Source organism: Pseudophryne corroboree, chromosome 6 (assembly GCF_028390025.1).
Source record: "Pseudophryne corroboree isolate aPseCor3 chromosome 6, aPseCor3.hap2, whole genome shotgun sequence".
Lineage (NCBI taxonomy): Eukaryota > Metazoa > Chordata > Amphibia > Anura > Myobatrachidae > Pseudophryne > Pseudophryne corroboree.
The window spans coordinates 378,442,836-378,457,475 of NC_086449.1; the positions used below are offsets into that span (position 1 = coordinate 378,442,836).

General features: G+C 40.3%; 1 protein-coding gene and 1 long non-coding RNA gene across 3 annotated transcripts in view; one reads left to right on the forward strand and one right to left on the reverse strand.

Moving 5' to 3' along the window:
- The window catches only part of LOC134932387 (uncharacterized), a 306,751-nt gene that overhangs the window by 128,981 nt on the left and 163,130 nt on the right, over positions 1-14,640 (forward strand). For both annotated transcript variants that reach the window (XR_010179342.1, XR_010179343.1), the window contains one exon: positions 10,150-10,274. This is a non-coding gene — a long non-coding RNA (uncharacterized LOC134932387). The remainder of the gene's footprint in view (positions 1-10,149; positions 10,275-14,640) is intronic.
- The window catches only part of UCN3 (urocortin 3), a 165,470-nt gene continuing 163,906 nt past the window's right edge, over positions 13,077-14,640 (reverse strand). The window contains exon 3 of the mRNA XM_063926755.1: positions 13,077-14,101. Coding sequence (XP_063782825.1) covers positions 13,628-14,092 — 465 coding nt within the window. The 5' untranslated portion in view covers positions 14,093-14,101 and the 3' untranslated portion in view covers positions 13,077-13,627. The remainder of the gene's footprint in view (positions 14,102-14,640) is intronic.

The window sequence follows — 14,640 nt, forward strand, 5'->3', positions numbered from 1 at the left end:
GCTGCGACAAACTGCAGCAAGCGATCGGGTTGGAATGACCCCTGCGATGAGAAAGTCTCCACGTATCAACCAGCTGATGGTCATGTAAGGTACGTCTCATTTTCCTGTATTCCTTCCAAGGTTTGTGTAGGGCTTTATTAGAGGTGTCCCGTAAAGAGTCTAAGGGCCACTTTAGATCACCTCCCATCACCACTGCCCCATCTAATAAGAACTCTGGTTTTTCTAAAATTAAAATATCTGTTATGGGGAGGTGCCTGGCAAATAGAATGGCCACACCAAGGGTTTTCACAATTTAGTTTTTCAGTTGGCAGCGAAAAGAAGTGAGATCAATTATAAATTGTTATCTACAATGGTAATACAGAAAATAAAGGCTGTTTGGCTGGAAAAAAATTCACCGACATGCATGACTATATGTCCCTCTCGACATTATCCCCATTTCCTTTTAGTTGGCTTATTTGCTGTTCTCACCATTTTTTTTTCACCTCATGGTACATGCATTTGGTTAAGCTTATGTACCTTCTCTTCACCCCACAAAAGACACAGTGTCATGTTTGTTTACTATGCGCTTACTGTATATATGCTGATACTACTGCTCAGGGGCGTTTTATGAGAGGAGGGGGCCCGTGTGCAGATTCCGGGTGGGCACCCTCCTCTCCACGGCACCGTAGGCTCCGGCAATGTGCCGGAGTCTACTGCGCATGCGCAACTCTCCGGAAACATGGCACCCGCCATGTTACGGAGACTAATTTGCTACTGCGCATGCACGGCGGCCATTTTCGGGTGGATTTTTGCCGCGACTGCTGCTATTTCAGCGCCCGTCTCGGGACTGCAGAAGGTAAGTTTTAACACAGCATGGGTGCAATGTGTGCAGTGTGGGCCCTCTTCGACCCAGGGGCCTGTGTGCACCGCACACATTGCACCCATGGTAGAAACGCCAATGCTACTGCTTACTGTTTAGTAATTGCAGAGAGGCCTGATTTTAGCTAAGCTAAATCTGCTACATTTATTATGTTCAATATCACGCTAGCCTGTTTTTATTATTTAATAGTCCCCTGGGTTGATATACAGATGTAGCCACCTTTATCTTGACCGATTCTCCGCCTAGACGGACGTTTAGTCACGCTAAGGCGATAGCTTAGCTTGCTGAGTTTAATCACAGGCAGGCGCGTTGAGGCGATTCTAGATACTCAGCATGCATTACACATCTCCACCACTGGGTGGCTAATGCTCCACTAATCCAGTACTTTCGATCGTATAGCGGCGGATTGATCTACAGCTCTGTCAAATGGTCAGTGACGACTGTAATGTTAATAGATGGTGACCAATGGTCAGACGGTGAGAGTTCTCAATATAAATAAATAGTTTATACAGACACAAACGAACATGTTAAAACACTTGTGTATGCAGACGCAAGATTGTGTATGGAGACGCAAGTAATTGTGTAAAAGGAAGTATGTACAATGCATAAACACCGTGCTTTTGAAATCCATCGTGTAAATATTTACCACCAGCAGTTGTCACCGGTGATTGCTGCTGTGCGTGCCCACTGTCTACCCTCCAGTTTCCTGAGGAACTTCTACCTGGACCAGGTCCCCACCATTGCCTCCATTTGCGGACCCCGTTAGAAGGACATCTTTCCATCGTGGAACTTTTACACAGTCATACAAGAGACAAGCTCCTGCGGATGCCAACCGCTTAAACACCTTGGACAACTGCTGGTGGTAAATATTTACACGATGGATTACTAACGGGACACCCAGAGTTTATTAATAGGGGACTGTCTTTTGGAACAGGTTTGAACTTCACTCACTAATCTCTCACTGAGATTGAGAGGGGCACAGCTATTTTTGAGATCCAACACCCATTTGTGTTCTCCAAAAAACTTTTTTTCACATTGTGCATTTTTAAACAATTTTACTTTCTTTTAATATTCAAATAAATGTGTGATTTTTCATGTGACCTTCTTCTCTCATATATGACCAATCAGCGCTTTAATTTTCCTTTTGTATATTGTCTTGTAACCTGATCGGAACTCCCTACCTGTCTACTGCATGAACTGTGCAGGCTCCCAGGGGGGAAGGGGAAAGTGGGATGGGGGTAGGGTGAGGCAGTGGAAAATACAGTTTTCAAAGAATGGGCCAATGCTAAAGGAGCGTCAGAATCCCCTAGCTAAAATACACAGGGTCGATAGGGATAAGCGAGGTCTATGCACATAACTATACACCAGAACCCATCGCATCACAAAGTGACAAAATGTCCGAGGCACATGAACCCCCGTTTTGTAGAATTATGTGCATAGACCTCGCTTAACCCTATCGCCCCTGTGTATTTTAGCTAGGGGATTCCGACGCTACTTCAGCACTGCCCCGAGGCCTGCAAAACCTATGCCTTCACTCGCTCCATAGCTGAGTGCTGACACAAGGTGGATGTTCATGTGCCTTGGACATTTTGTCACTTTATGATGCGATGGGGTCTGGGGTATCGTTAAGTGCATAGACCTCGCTTATCCCTATCGACCCTGTGTATTTTAGCTAGGGGATTCTGACGCTCCTTCAGCATTGCCCCGTGACCTACAAAATCTGTGCTGTTACTTGCTCCATAGCCGAGGGCCTCCATGGGGCAAGGAGTCACAGGCGGTAGCCATTTCAATTGAGACTGCCCTGCTACAGAATTGTATGCATACCGTATGGTGCATAGAACCTTAACAGTACAACCGCTCCTGCAGCTTTGCCCTGGTTTATGTGAATAACTCCCTCCCTGTCTACTGCATGACCTGTGCAGGCTCCCAGGGGGGAAGGGCGATGGGCTAGCGGCAGGCGGTGGAAAATACTGTACTTTTGAAATGCAAGTACTGTATGAGTCCGAGTCCCCAGTATGTTCTTCTAGTGTACTAATTAGCACGAACAGCTTGTAACGTACAGTGGCAAGTTTAATCTTTCTATGTATAATGGAGAGATAAAAGCTCCTCCCTAAGTTCCTAGATGTCAAATCACCATCCTTAGTATCTCTGTACAGTATGTTCTACTAGTGTACTAATTAGCACGAACAGCTTTTAACTGGATGCCAAATCACCGTACTTAGTATCTCTGTACAGTATGTTCTACTAGTGTACTAATTAGCACGAACAGCTTTTAACTGGATGCCAAATCACCGTACTTAGTATTTCTGTACAGTATGTTCTATTAGGGTACTAATTAGCACGAACAGCTTGTAACGTACAGTGGCAAGTTTAATCTTTCTATGTATAATGGAGAGAGATAAAAGCTCCTCAGTAAGTTCCCGGATGCCAAATCACCGTACTTAGTATCTCTGTACAGTATGTTCTATTAGGGTACTAATTAGCTGTTCGTGCTAATTAGTACCCTAATAGAAAATACTATACAGAGATAGATACTAAGGACGGTGATTTGGCAACCAGGAACTTAGGGAGGAGCTTTTATCTCTCTATATTATACATAAAAAGATTAAACTTGCCACTGTACATTACAAGCTGTTCGTGCTAATTAGTACACTAGTAGAAAATACTGTACAGAGATACTAAGTACAGTGATTTGGCATCCAGGAACCTTAGGAAGGAGCTTTTATCTCTGTCCATTGTAATCTTTCTAAGTATAATGGAGAGAGATAAAAGCTCCTCCGTAAGTTCCTGGATGCCAAATCACTGTCCGTTGTATCTCTGTACAGTATGTTCTACTAGTGTACTAATTAGCACGAGCAGCTTGTAACGTACAGTGGCAGGTTTGATCTTTCTATGTATAATGTAGAGAGATAAAAGCTCCCTAAGTTCCTGGTTGCCAAATCACCGTCCTTAGTATCTCAGTATAGTATTTTCTATTATGGTACTAATTAGCACGAACAGCTAATTAGTACCCTAATAAAACATACTGTACAGAGATACTAAGTACGGTGATTTGGCATCCAGGAACTTACTGAGGAGTTTTTATCTCTCTCCATTATACATAGAAAGATTAAACTTGCCGCTGTATGTTACAAGCTGTTCATGCTAATTAGTACCCTAATAGAACATACTGTACAGAGATACTAAGTACAGTGCTTTGGCATCCAGTTAAAAGCTGTTCGTGCTAATTAGTACACTAGTAGAACATACTGTACAGAGATACTAAGGACGGTGATTTGGCATCTAGGAACTTAGGAAGGAGCTTTTATCTCTCCATTATACATAGAAAGATTAAACTTGCCACTGTACGTTACAAGCTGTTCGTGGTAATTAGTACACTAGTAGAACACAGTGTACAGAGATACTAAGGACGGCAATTTGGCACCCAGGAATTTAGGGAGGGGCTTTTATCTCTCTCCATTATACTTAGAAAGATTACAATGGAGAGAGATTAAAGCTCCTCCCTAAGTTCGTGGATGCCAAATCACTGTACTTAGTATCTCTGTACAGTATGTTCTACTAGTGTACTAATTAGAATGAACAGCTTGTAACGTACAGTGGCAAGTGTAATTTTTCTAAGTATAATGGAGAGATATAAAAACCCCTCCCTATGTTCCTGGATGTCAAATTACCATGCTTAGCATTTCTGTACAGTATTTCCTATCTAGCCAGAAACCCTGCATGCTGTGCAAGCTAGGCGGACAATTGGAGGGGACCCAATACACGGTTGCTTCCTGTTTCCCTTTCCAATGTCACATAAACTAGTGGTTGGTCTGCCCTGAAAGCCAAGGGTCTCCTCTTTTGTATGGTACCAGTTCTGAGTCTCTGGGACACCCAGAACCAGAGATATCAGTATGCAAAGTGGACCCATTTTCCCCTAGACTATAATGGGCCCGTTAATTCAGACCCACCATGGGTTCCAACACTTGCCATGAGCCTTGTGGGGGTCACAGAAACTTGGGGTTGGTACCCTCCGGTAGCTAATTGTCTCCTCTTCCATACCAACCTAGCGATGAAGGCTCCCACCTCCCACGCTGAGAGTCCCAGGTTTGAGTCCCAAAGTGCCAACCTTTTTTTTTTTAAATATGTATGTTCCCGTGACATTCACTCCATGGGGCAAGGAGTCACAGGCGGTAGCCATTTCAATTGAGTCTGCCCTGATACAAAATTGTATGCGTACCGTATGGTGCATAGAACCTTAACAGTACAACCGCTCCTGCAGCTTTGCCCTGGTTTATGTGAATAACTCCCTCCCTGTCTACTGCATGACCTGTGCAGGCTCCCAGGGGGGAAGGGCGATGGGCTAGCGGCAGGCGGTGGAAAATACCGTGCTTTTGAAATGCAAGTACTGTATGAAGGAAAGATATATAGTATATAAATATATATCAGGAAGCGCTCCAATCAAAAATTAATAATTTATTACATAATATTTTAAAACAATAATAAACAATTTAATATATCAATAGGGTAGACATATAATTCATGTACCTATGGTAAATATCTCTCTCATTCGTGTCTCCAATATTACATTAATCCATAATGGCAGTGTTCCTTATAATCAGAAATGATATTATACACTGTGAAGTCTTGATAAGATAAATAGCCCGTATTGCACTTGTCTCCTTTGATCTTGTCAGTCTAGCAGCAACGTGAGGATTGTAGTGGCAAGCACACCAACATGCAGTGTTTCCTCCATAAATTGATGCTGTATGCACACTGTGGGAACAGGCGGAGGGAGGGCGCCGATTCGGTGATGTCCCAGCGCTATGCTACACCCCCGTCTGATCTCGGCTGACAGTGTCCTGTGTCGTATAGTGCAGCAAAAGAGGGTCACTCTTACCAGACTTGAATCATTCACAAGCGCCGTGGAGTTTTAGCAGTGAACTCCCGTATCAGCGGCGGCACTGTAATGTCCGTAATCGGCTTTCTTTGAAGCACAGCCGTGGAGACAACTTCACTGGATGGGTTATTTGGAAGGTCCTTACGCGTTTCTCCGCCACTATCTCACGGCGGTTTCGTCAGAGGATGTAATGTCTGCCATTCTGGCTGTCTATTTAAACCCATATGAACCAATCATGGTTAGCTAATTAGTACAAACACCTGCAGTATTAACCGCACTTGGAGATAAATGCATATGAGAATCATATGTCCACCTACATAGCACAATCAATTTAGAAATGTTTAAAAAATGTTTAGACCAAAACGAGCAGAATAATGACTCTTAATATTTATATCAAATGACACAATATAATTTAGTGATACAATTTAAACACATATTTAAAATTTCTAATACTTAATTATAAATGGAAGCACATGGAGATATCATCTGAATTAATAGCCTAATGGTTAACAAACCGGGCTAACACACATTAAGACCTTGGTTCGAATCCAAGCCAAATACACCACACAAAAATATCACTTACTAAATAATATAAATAGAGACTATATTATGCCTCAACAATTGATAGCACACATTTAGTTATATAAATTCATGATAATAGGCTTAACCATTCTCAGTGGTTAATTCATTTTCTATATTGTGCTAATGACAGCATGTCACTTTTTATCCTTCACATTATTTTAATCATGTTATCCTTATACTATAGCACCTTTTAATATATAGTTACAAAGTCCAAACTGCTGACCCTAAATGGTGGACAAACATATAAAACTAAATGGATGAGAAAACAGGGATTACATTTATCGAATAATAAAAGATAAAACAATTAAAACTGTTTTATCTAATATTATTTAGTTCTATATTTTCATTAAGTCCATCAGGGACCAATGTAGCCAGGGTAAAAATCCAAAACGCCTCTCTAGTACAGAGGCGGCCGTATCTGTCTCCACCTCTCGGGGTAGGAGCAATTGATTCAATTCCTTGTAGTTTAATAACATTAACATTCCCTTCATGAACCTGCAGAACATGTCTTGATACACTGTGACTATTATTTTTATTGATAATATTTCTTCTGTGCTCTAGAAATCTTGTATTCAGGCTGCGTGTAGTCCTGCCTACATACTGCATACCACATACGCAGCTTAAAAGATAGATAACATACATTTTTTGGCAATTCATATATGATTCCATTTTATAACTTTGTCCAGTTGTGGTAGATTGAAAGGAGGTGCTTCTATGATAAATAAAATTACACGTTATGCATCTATTTTTACCACATCTAAAGCTACCATTATGTGTAGAGAGCCAAGAAGTTTTATTCAATGATTCAACTGACTTCTGTGAATCTTGAAAAAAAATCCTAGTTTCCGTCCTGGCCCAGTGATACAGTTTTATGTCTGTTTATCATATATATATATGTTGAAATAGTGGTAGTACGGCGCCACAGGTTTATGTGAATGAAGTATATATAGGATTATAATAATAGACCTAACCGTAGACACTCCTTAGTAGATATAAGGTGTCAGCTAGCCTCGAAACAGATTAGGCAGGGATAAACTGCCTAGGATTTAAAAGTGAAAAAAGGGGGGATGGGGGCGCCAGCGACCAACAGTGTCTAATGGATTTAGAATAAATATGAAGAAGTGGCAGGATATGTTCAGATAAAAAGATAAAATTACATTTAATTTATGAAAAGGTAGGCTAAAATTTCACAAGTATAGGATAATGTTAAGAGTACATCAGGAAAAAGTAAAAAGTATATATAGTACAAAACATGAGAATAAAAAACAATGCTCTAAAAAGATAAGAATAAAATGCTTATCTTAAAAATGGAGGGTCAGTTTAGAGGTACACCCAACGCGTTTCGTCCATCAGACTTCACAAATAGTGAATACAAGCGCCCAAGAGTGTAGTGAGTACAATTAAAAATAGGTAAAAACATAAAAGATGGATGATGAAAATTGGCTCTGATCACTTATCTGGTATAAGGAAGCTTTGCTCAGACAGCCCTCATTTGAAGCTTAATACATGTAAATTAAAGAAGAAAAACAGCAAACATAGTGTGTACCATTCAGAATATCATAATATGTCACTGCCTAATTTCAACAGGCATCATTAGCATCAATAGCCTCAGCAGTGCAAATATTAAAAATACATAAATTTAATAAACATAATGACATAGGAATGGCTAGATACCACACGTACAAGATTAAAAAATATATGAGGCTTATCTGTCCATAAAGGAGATGTCGGTAAGCAGTTCCAACGCGTTTCGTCCGTCAACGCGTTTCATCTGATCCCTTTGATGAAGTCCAGACACTGACGGACGAAACGCATTGAGTCTGCTTACCGACATCTTTATGGACAGATAAGCCTCATATATTTTTTAATCTTGACCTATTATTATTATTTTTTAATCAGACCTATTATTGCTGCCAGGGATTCTTTATTTTATCAAGTCTATCGTTTCCTTGATTTTTATTTACAGCCTGTTATACAAGGACAAAATACTTATCTTAAAGACACATTTTCTTTTTTTGGATAAATTAAGAAATTTGTCTATTCCTACTGGTGAATGTTGGTTGTGCAGAGCTGATATTGTGAGCTTGTACACCAACATTCCCCATGAGCATGGCATGAGGGTAGTGGCGAAATTGATTAACGAAAATGCGTTATCTACAGATCCAGCGATTGATGTATACATAGATCTTCTCAGGATGGTCTTAACGCACAATTATTTCTTATTCAACAAGGAATATTACCTGCAAATTCTCGGGTGTGCGATGGGGTCCACAGTGGCCCCTGCATACGCGAATATGTTTATATTTGAAGTAGAACAGCAGTTATTCTTTACCAAATCTGAGTATAGTGTTCATATACCCTTTTTTACCCGTTTCATAGACGATGTGTTTCTTCTATGGACGGGGTCAAGGGAGCAGTTCATTAATATGATATCTGAATGTCAACATGCAGGATCCTAATATTAAATTTACATTTAATATACAGAAGGATGACAACCATTTTTTAGATGTTAAAGTTAGTCTATCAGATGTAGGATTTAAAACGTCTCTATATAAAAAACCCACTGATTGTAACAATTATTTGTTGGCTTCTAGTCATCATCCAGAGCCACTCAAAAAGGGTCTCCCCTTCTCTCAGCTACTCCGGGTGCACCGTATTTGCAGTGACCCTCAAGAAGAAATTGAGCACATGGATTCTATGATTAATAATTTTTTAGAAAGGGATTATCCACGTAAATTGCTATTGAAGGCTAAGTCTAGAGCATTAGCAGAACCTAAAATTAAAGTTAAAGAGACCAGGGGGTAAATTTACTAAAATGGGAGTTCTATTTAAGATGGGATGTTGCCCATAGCAACCAATCAGATTCCAGGTATTATCTTCTAGAAGGTGCTAGATAAATGAGAAGTAGAATCTGATTGGTTGCTATGGGCAACATCCCATCTTAAATAGAACTCCCATCTTAGTAAATTTACCCCCAGGAGTAAGGGTTTATCAGAGACAATATATATATATATTTATGTAAACAAATACTCCACAGCGAGCAAACGCTTGTTAGCAAGTGCCAAAAGAATCTGGCCGGTTGTACAAACAGACCTTGATTTGAAAGCAGTAGCAAACAGAAGGTTAATGCCCTGTTACAGGAGAGGACGTAATCTTCGTGACATGTTAGTGCACTCAGATATCTCGAATTTTACAGCCAGTAGACTTACTAATTTTTTGACTAAAAAACCTGGCAACTATCATTGTCTGGTATGCACTACATGTATCTACCGTACTTAGAAATGGGTGATACCTTCTGTCATTCACACACGGGTAAATCTATAAAAATGACTCACTGTTTAACTTGTACATCTAGATATGTGGTGTATTACATTAAGTGTCCTTGCAGTTATTTATATATTGGCACAACAGCATGCACTCTACGTGAGCGTATGGCTCAACATCGAAGTGCAACTAAAGTGCAATTAAAGCAGCACTTGAAGGAAAACAACCTGTTGCTAAACATTTTAAAGCCTGTGGGCATAGTTTATCCAGCCTACGCTACAAGATGATAGACTGGGTGTGGTATGGTCTGCCGGCGGTCGGGCTCCCAGCGACCAGCATACCGGCGCCGGGAGCCCGACCGCCGGCATACCGACAGTGTGGCGAGCGCAAATGAGCCCCTTGCTGGAGAGTTAACAGCATGCCATGTTGTAACAATTTTGTATCAGTTGCTTAAGTATAGAGTAACATTTGTTTCAGTATAGTTTCCTGTAATGAGTATGAATATCCTGCTATGACAGTTACTTCATTAGTGATAGTGACATTATCTCCTGTTATTTTTATGTAGAATCAATGTTGGTGAAGGGTTAAGGTGCTTTCACTCTTTTGGTCCGTTTGTTATGACTTCAGAAGACGATCAGTGAATGGAACGCCCCCGACCCTTATTGCACATGGTGTTTGTAGTAGATAAAGGTAAGATGATTTTTTGCATTTGTATAAGCCTGAAGACGGTTGAAATAAATACCGAAACGTTGCTGTTAAAGTACAGGGTGATGTCCAGTCATTGATTAATGAAGTCCTGGGAGTGCCGCTTTCATTATTGGATATGTGTGTATGTATATATATATATATATATATATATATATATAGCGTCACTCCAGGTCTCAGGGTGGTAAATCTTCAATCAGAAAAATGTAGAAACATCACAAAAAAAACAACGTTTCGGGGCCCGTAGCCCCTTTGTCAAGGTGTGTGTAATGACAAAGGGGCTACGGGCCCCGAAACGTTGGTTTTTTTGTGATGTTTTTACATTTTTCTGATTGAAGATTTACCACCCTAAGACCTGGAGTGACGCCATTTTTTTTATTGTTTATACCCATTGCTGTGGAGGGCACCCAGGCATTTATACACTATAGGACCAGGAGTGCTGGGCACTACATCCACTATATATATATATATATATATATATATTGCAGTGTTTAGTTATGATTCACCCCCAACAGACACGAGCACGATTCTGGCATATTAGCCTGTATTTTTTGGTTTTGCCTTTATATATGCCTGGAATGAGAGAAAGTAAGTGCACAGCACTTGTAGGCTTCAGCAGAGGCGGAAAAGTGATATAAATAAAATGTACAACATTAATAAGCTTAGTCCAAAACAGTTGTGCATTTTATTTCTTCAGCTAAGCCTTTTGCTGTCAAACATGAATAGATGGGGCTAAGTGTAGCCTTTACTGAAGTCTGTCTTTTCTGGATCCTGCTGGTGACAACGCTCCCTGTGACTGCAGATGTGGCTCCTTTTTGTATCTTTAAGAGTCTGGAGTAATCTGCCATTACCTCTTTCTCCAAGCTATTGAAATGAGAAAACTGCATTCTCTGACTGGCTACTGCAGTGCTGCGAAACATGGAGCTCAGATGTCATTTTGTGATATCATGTGGTACACATGTTAGAGGGGCTGTTGGGGGAGGATGGGCTGTGATAGTCCCACATGCTAATGCTGTAATTCTTATCTTTTGTGGAGCAGAAGAATTCAGTCATGATGCTCCTAAATGCCTGAAGCCCCATGCCTAACAACCATGCATGGTCATGATGCTGGTCAAGTGACATGCGGCTGCCAGTATGCCATGCGGCATTGCAATCTCTCAAGTAAGAAGACTATTACATCTCCCCACCACTGACGTACAGGTGTGCTACCGAATATAGTTCCTATAAATTAGCTTTTTACAGTATAGTAAAAGCTACACTACAATGTAGACTACAGCTGATCTTCTGACAATAACTCTGCTTTTTCCTGAGATACATTATCGCATGTACTGTATACCCTTAGATCACTGTCACCTCAGCTGCAGTCCCTCCCTTTTATGATTTAGGTTGCAAATCAGATGTTTGCATTAGGATAATTGTGAACTCTCCATTTGTTAATGATCTTCTAATAATGTATATGAATTGTAATTTTGCCCTGAAGGACAGAATTTTTTTTTTTTCCTGCAATGATTACATACTGGTCTGCATGGCATTAAGAACTGCAACATGATATGCAAAGTAACAATTATTGGTACTTTGCACATGCGCAGGACCTGTGCATTTGCAAATGGATCCTGCGACATAGCATGCAGTGGGGCAAACTATAAGTAACTGAGGGGCAGATGTATTAAGCCTGGTGAAGTAATAAGGTGGAAGATGATAACGCACCAGCCAATCAGCTCCCAACTTCCATGTTACAGGCTGGGTTTGAAAAAAAGGCAGTTAGGGGCTGACTGGCTGGTGCGTTATCACCTTCCACTTTATCACTTCACCAGGCTTAATAAATCTGTCCCTGACAGTCTTATGCCACTTGGGGATGGCAACAGCCCCCGTTTCTCCAAACAGTTGCTTGTCACCGCCATTTAGGGGAAGGGAAGAGGCCAGGGACCTCTCAATGGTTGCACAGCAGTTGGATCACTAGGACAGCATGAGGTGTCTGCTTGTAATAGATGCTTCCTGCTGCATTATCATACTGCGCTATCGCTGCTGCTTCCAAGGAAGCAGCAGTGATTGCAACTCCAACCACATCGGTATCAGGCCCACTGTGATTATATCTAGTTCAAAGCTTAACACCACAGTTCAGAACTTTGTTTTATTACATTTTGTTTGCGTTATCCACTCTAAAACACAGTCTAACTATTGTTGCTAACTCAGTTTTCCTAATTAGATGGTGAGATATAACACTTTTCAAAGTTATCTCTCAAGGAGGTGGAATCAAGATCAAAATTTGTCAAGGGGCACATAATTCCTTGGAGGCCCTGTCTGGGTTACTTCCTGAATGTCCTCTAGAGTCTGCATGTGTGTCATTGTGATTCTATCGGATTTATTTACAATAGGTGAGGTTCAGACAGGTGTTTCTGATTGTGGTTACGTCCGATATTTAAAAAGCCAATACTTTTATTAGCAGTATATTATTGGTAAAAGAATGGCCCTTTTAATTCTCAGACATACAAATGATCAGAAGCAACCGGTTCTTTAATTTGGCACTTTGTAAATAAACCTCCATCTGACAGTGACTGCCATTGTGAATCTGTGTCTCAATGCGTGAAACTGTTTGTCAATCATTGCCTGTATTGGTGGCTTAGTAAAGTTGTTAATTAGAATATTGTAGCATGTTATGTGGATGTTGAGTTACTGTAAATGTCTCACTAATAAAAGGGAATTATGTACACAAGTAGTTTGCCCTTCTTACTTTTTATTTTTGACATGGCATGAAAAGACCAAACACATAAACAGGAAAGCTCTAGGTTTCAAAAATTCCTTGTTTTAATAAAAAAAAACATCACAGTGGGCGATGCAAACTTTTTTTTTAATAATTTTCAATTTGTGCATTCAAATTTCCATGTAAAGGAAGGCTAACTACAAAGGGGAAAAAAGCAAGATAAATGATAAAATCCATAGGAACCAGATAAAGCTAAAACACAGATTTCAGAGGCCTAGGGCTCTATCATTTAATCGGCAGATTTTTAATGCGGCGGATTTAGCAGCATTGAAAATCCACGACTTAATAAATACAGGAAAGAAAGAAAGAAAGAAAGAAAGAAAGAAAGAGAAGAAAGAAACAAAATAACTATAAAAATAAAATTTAAAAATAATGGGAAGGAGGGTGACATATCACCCCTTGGGAAAAGAGATGTAGGAAGTAAATGCAGCTTTGAAGGACTCATAATATACCAGTGTACTGTACAAAGAAAAGTTCCAAGATGTGGCCATGTGTGGGATAGGAGGAACTGTAATTACACAAGTCTTGTGCTAATTTCCATAATCCCCTTTATGACCCACGCAGGGCCTAGCCAGCCTTACTTTCGCCTACCAATTTGGGCCATAAGTTGAGCATTCGCTGCAGCTTTTGCTCTCATATTTTTAGCCTTCGCAATGTCGAACAGGATGCTCATTAGGTGAGTTGGCACATCCAATGAAAGGGTGAATTTGGTCCGACGGTCACTTTTTGCCTTGTTTTGATAAACCTTGCCCTTCACCTGTGACTGTGATAGATATCTGTAACGTGGAAATGTCCTTTTCTCTTTTTCATCTTCTTCATCTTCCTCCTCTTCCTCTTGGGAAAAATGGTTATCACTTGGTCCAAAATCATAGCCCCTCTTATTGAGAACTGAGTTATCTTCTAATAAACTTCTCCTCTTGACCTCCTCAAGGGCTTCTTTCAAGCAACTAAAAATTGACTCTGCTTTGTAAAAGTTGTAGTGAGCACTGGACCTGGCCATGCACAATATGAGTAGTAGCAGGAGGAGCCTAGTGTGAGGCATACTTCCACCCTGTATGTAAGGAAACACAAGCAAAATATAATAGAACCACGACTTGTGACAAAAATAAATATATTCACCCAATGTGTGCACATGCAACTGTTATTCTGAATGCAGACTGGGGATGATTCTGAGTTGAGAGCAAAGCAAACAAGAGTAACTTTGTACCCCGGTAAAACTCAGAATCAGACACATTATGTGCAACTATTTTTTATCTTTGAAAATATATTTTATTGGCGCAAAACAAATATAGCAAACAAACCGGATAGTACAACACAAATGTGTTAAAGGCCTTGCGCCCAACGTGAATGGGCCTCACTCAGGTTTGTTAGCAAACCAGAAAAACAAGCAACTAAGCAAAACCATGTTGCAGTGCAGGTGGGGCAGATGTAAAATGTGCAGAAAGAGTTAGATTTGGGTGGAGTGTGTTCAAACTGTAATCTAAATTGCAGTGTAGACATTGCATTGTAGAAATTAAGCAGCTGGTATTTACCCTGCACAGAAACAATATAACCCACCTGTAGTGGAACATGGTTTTGCATAGTTGCTTT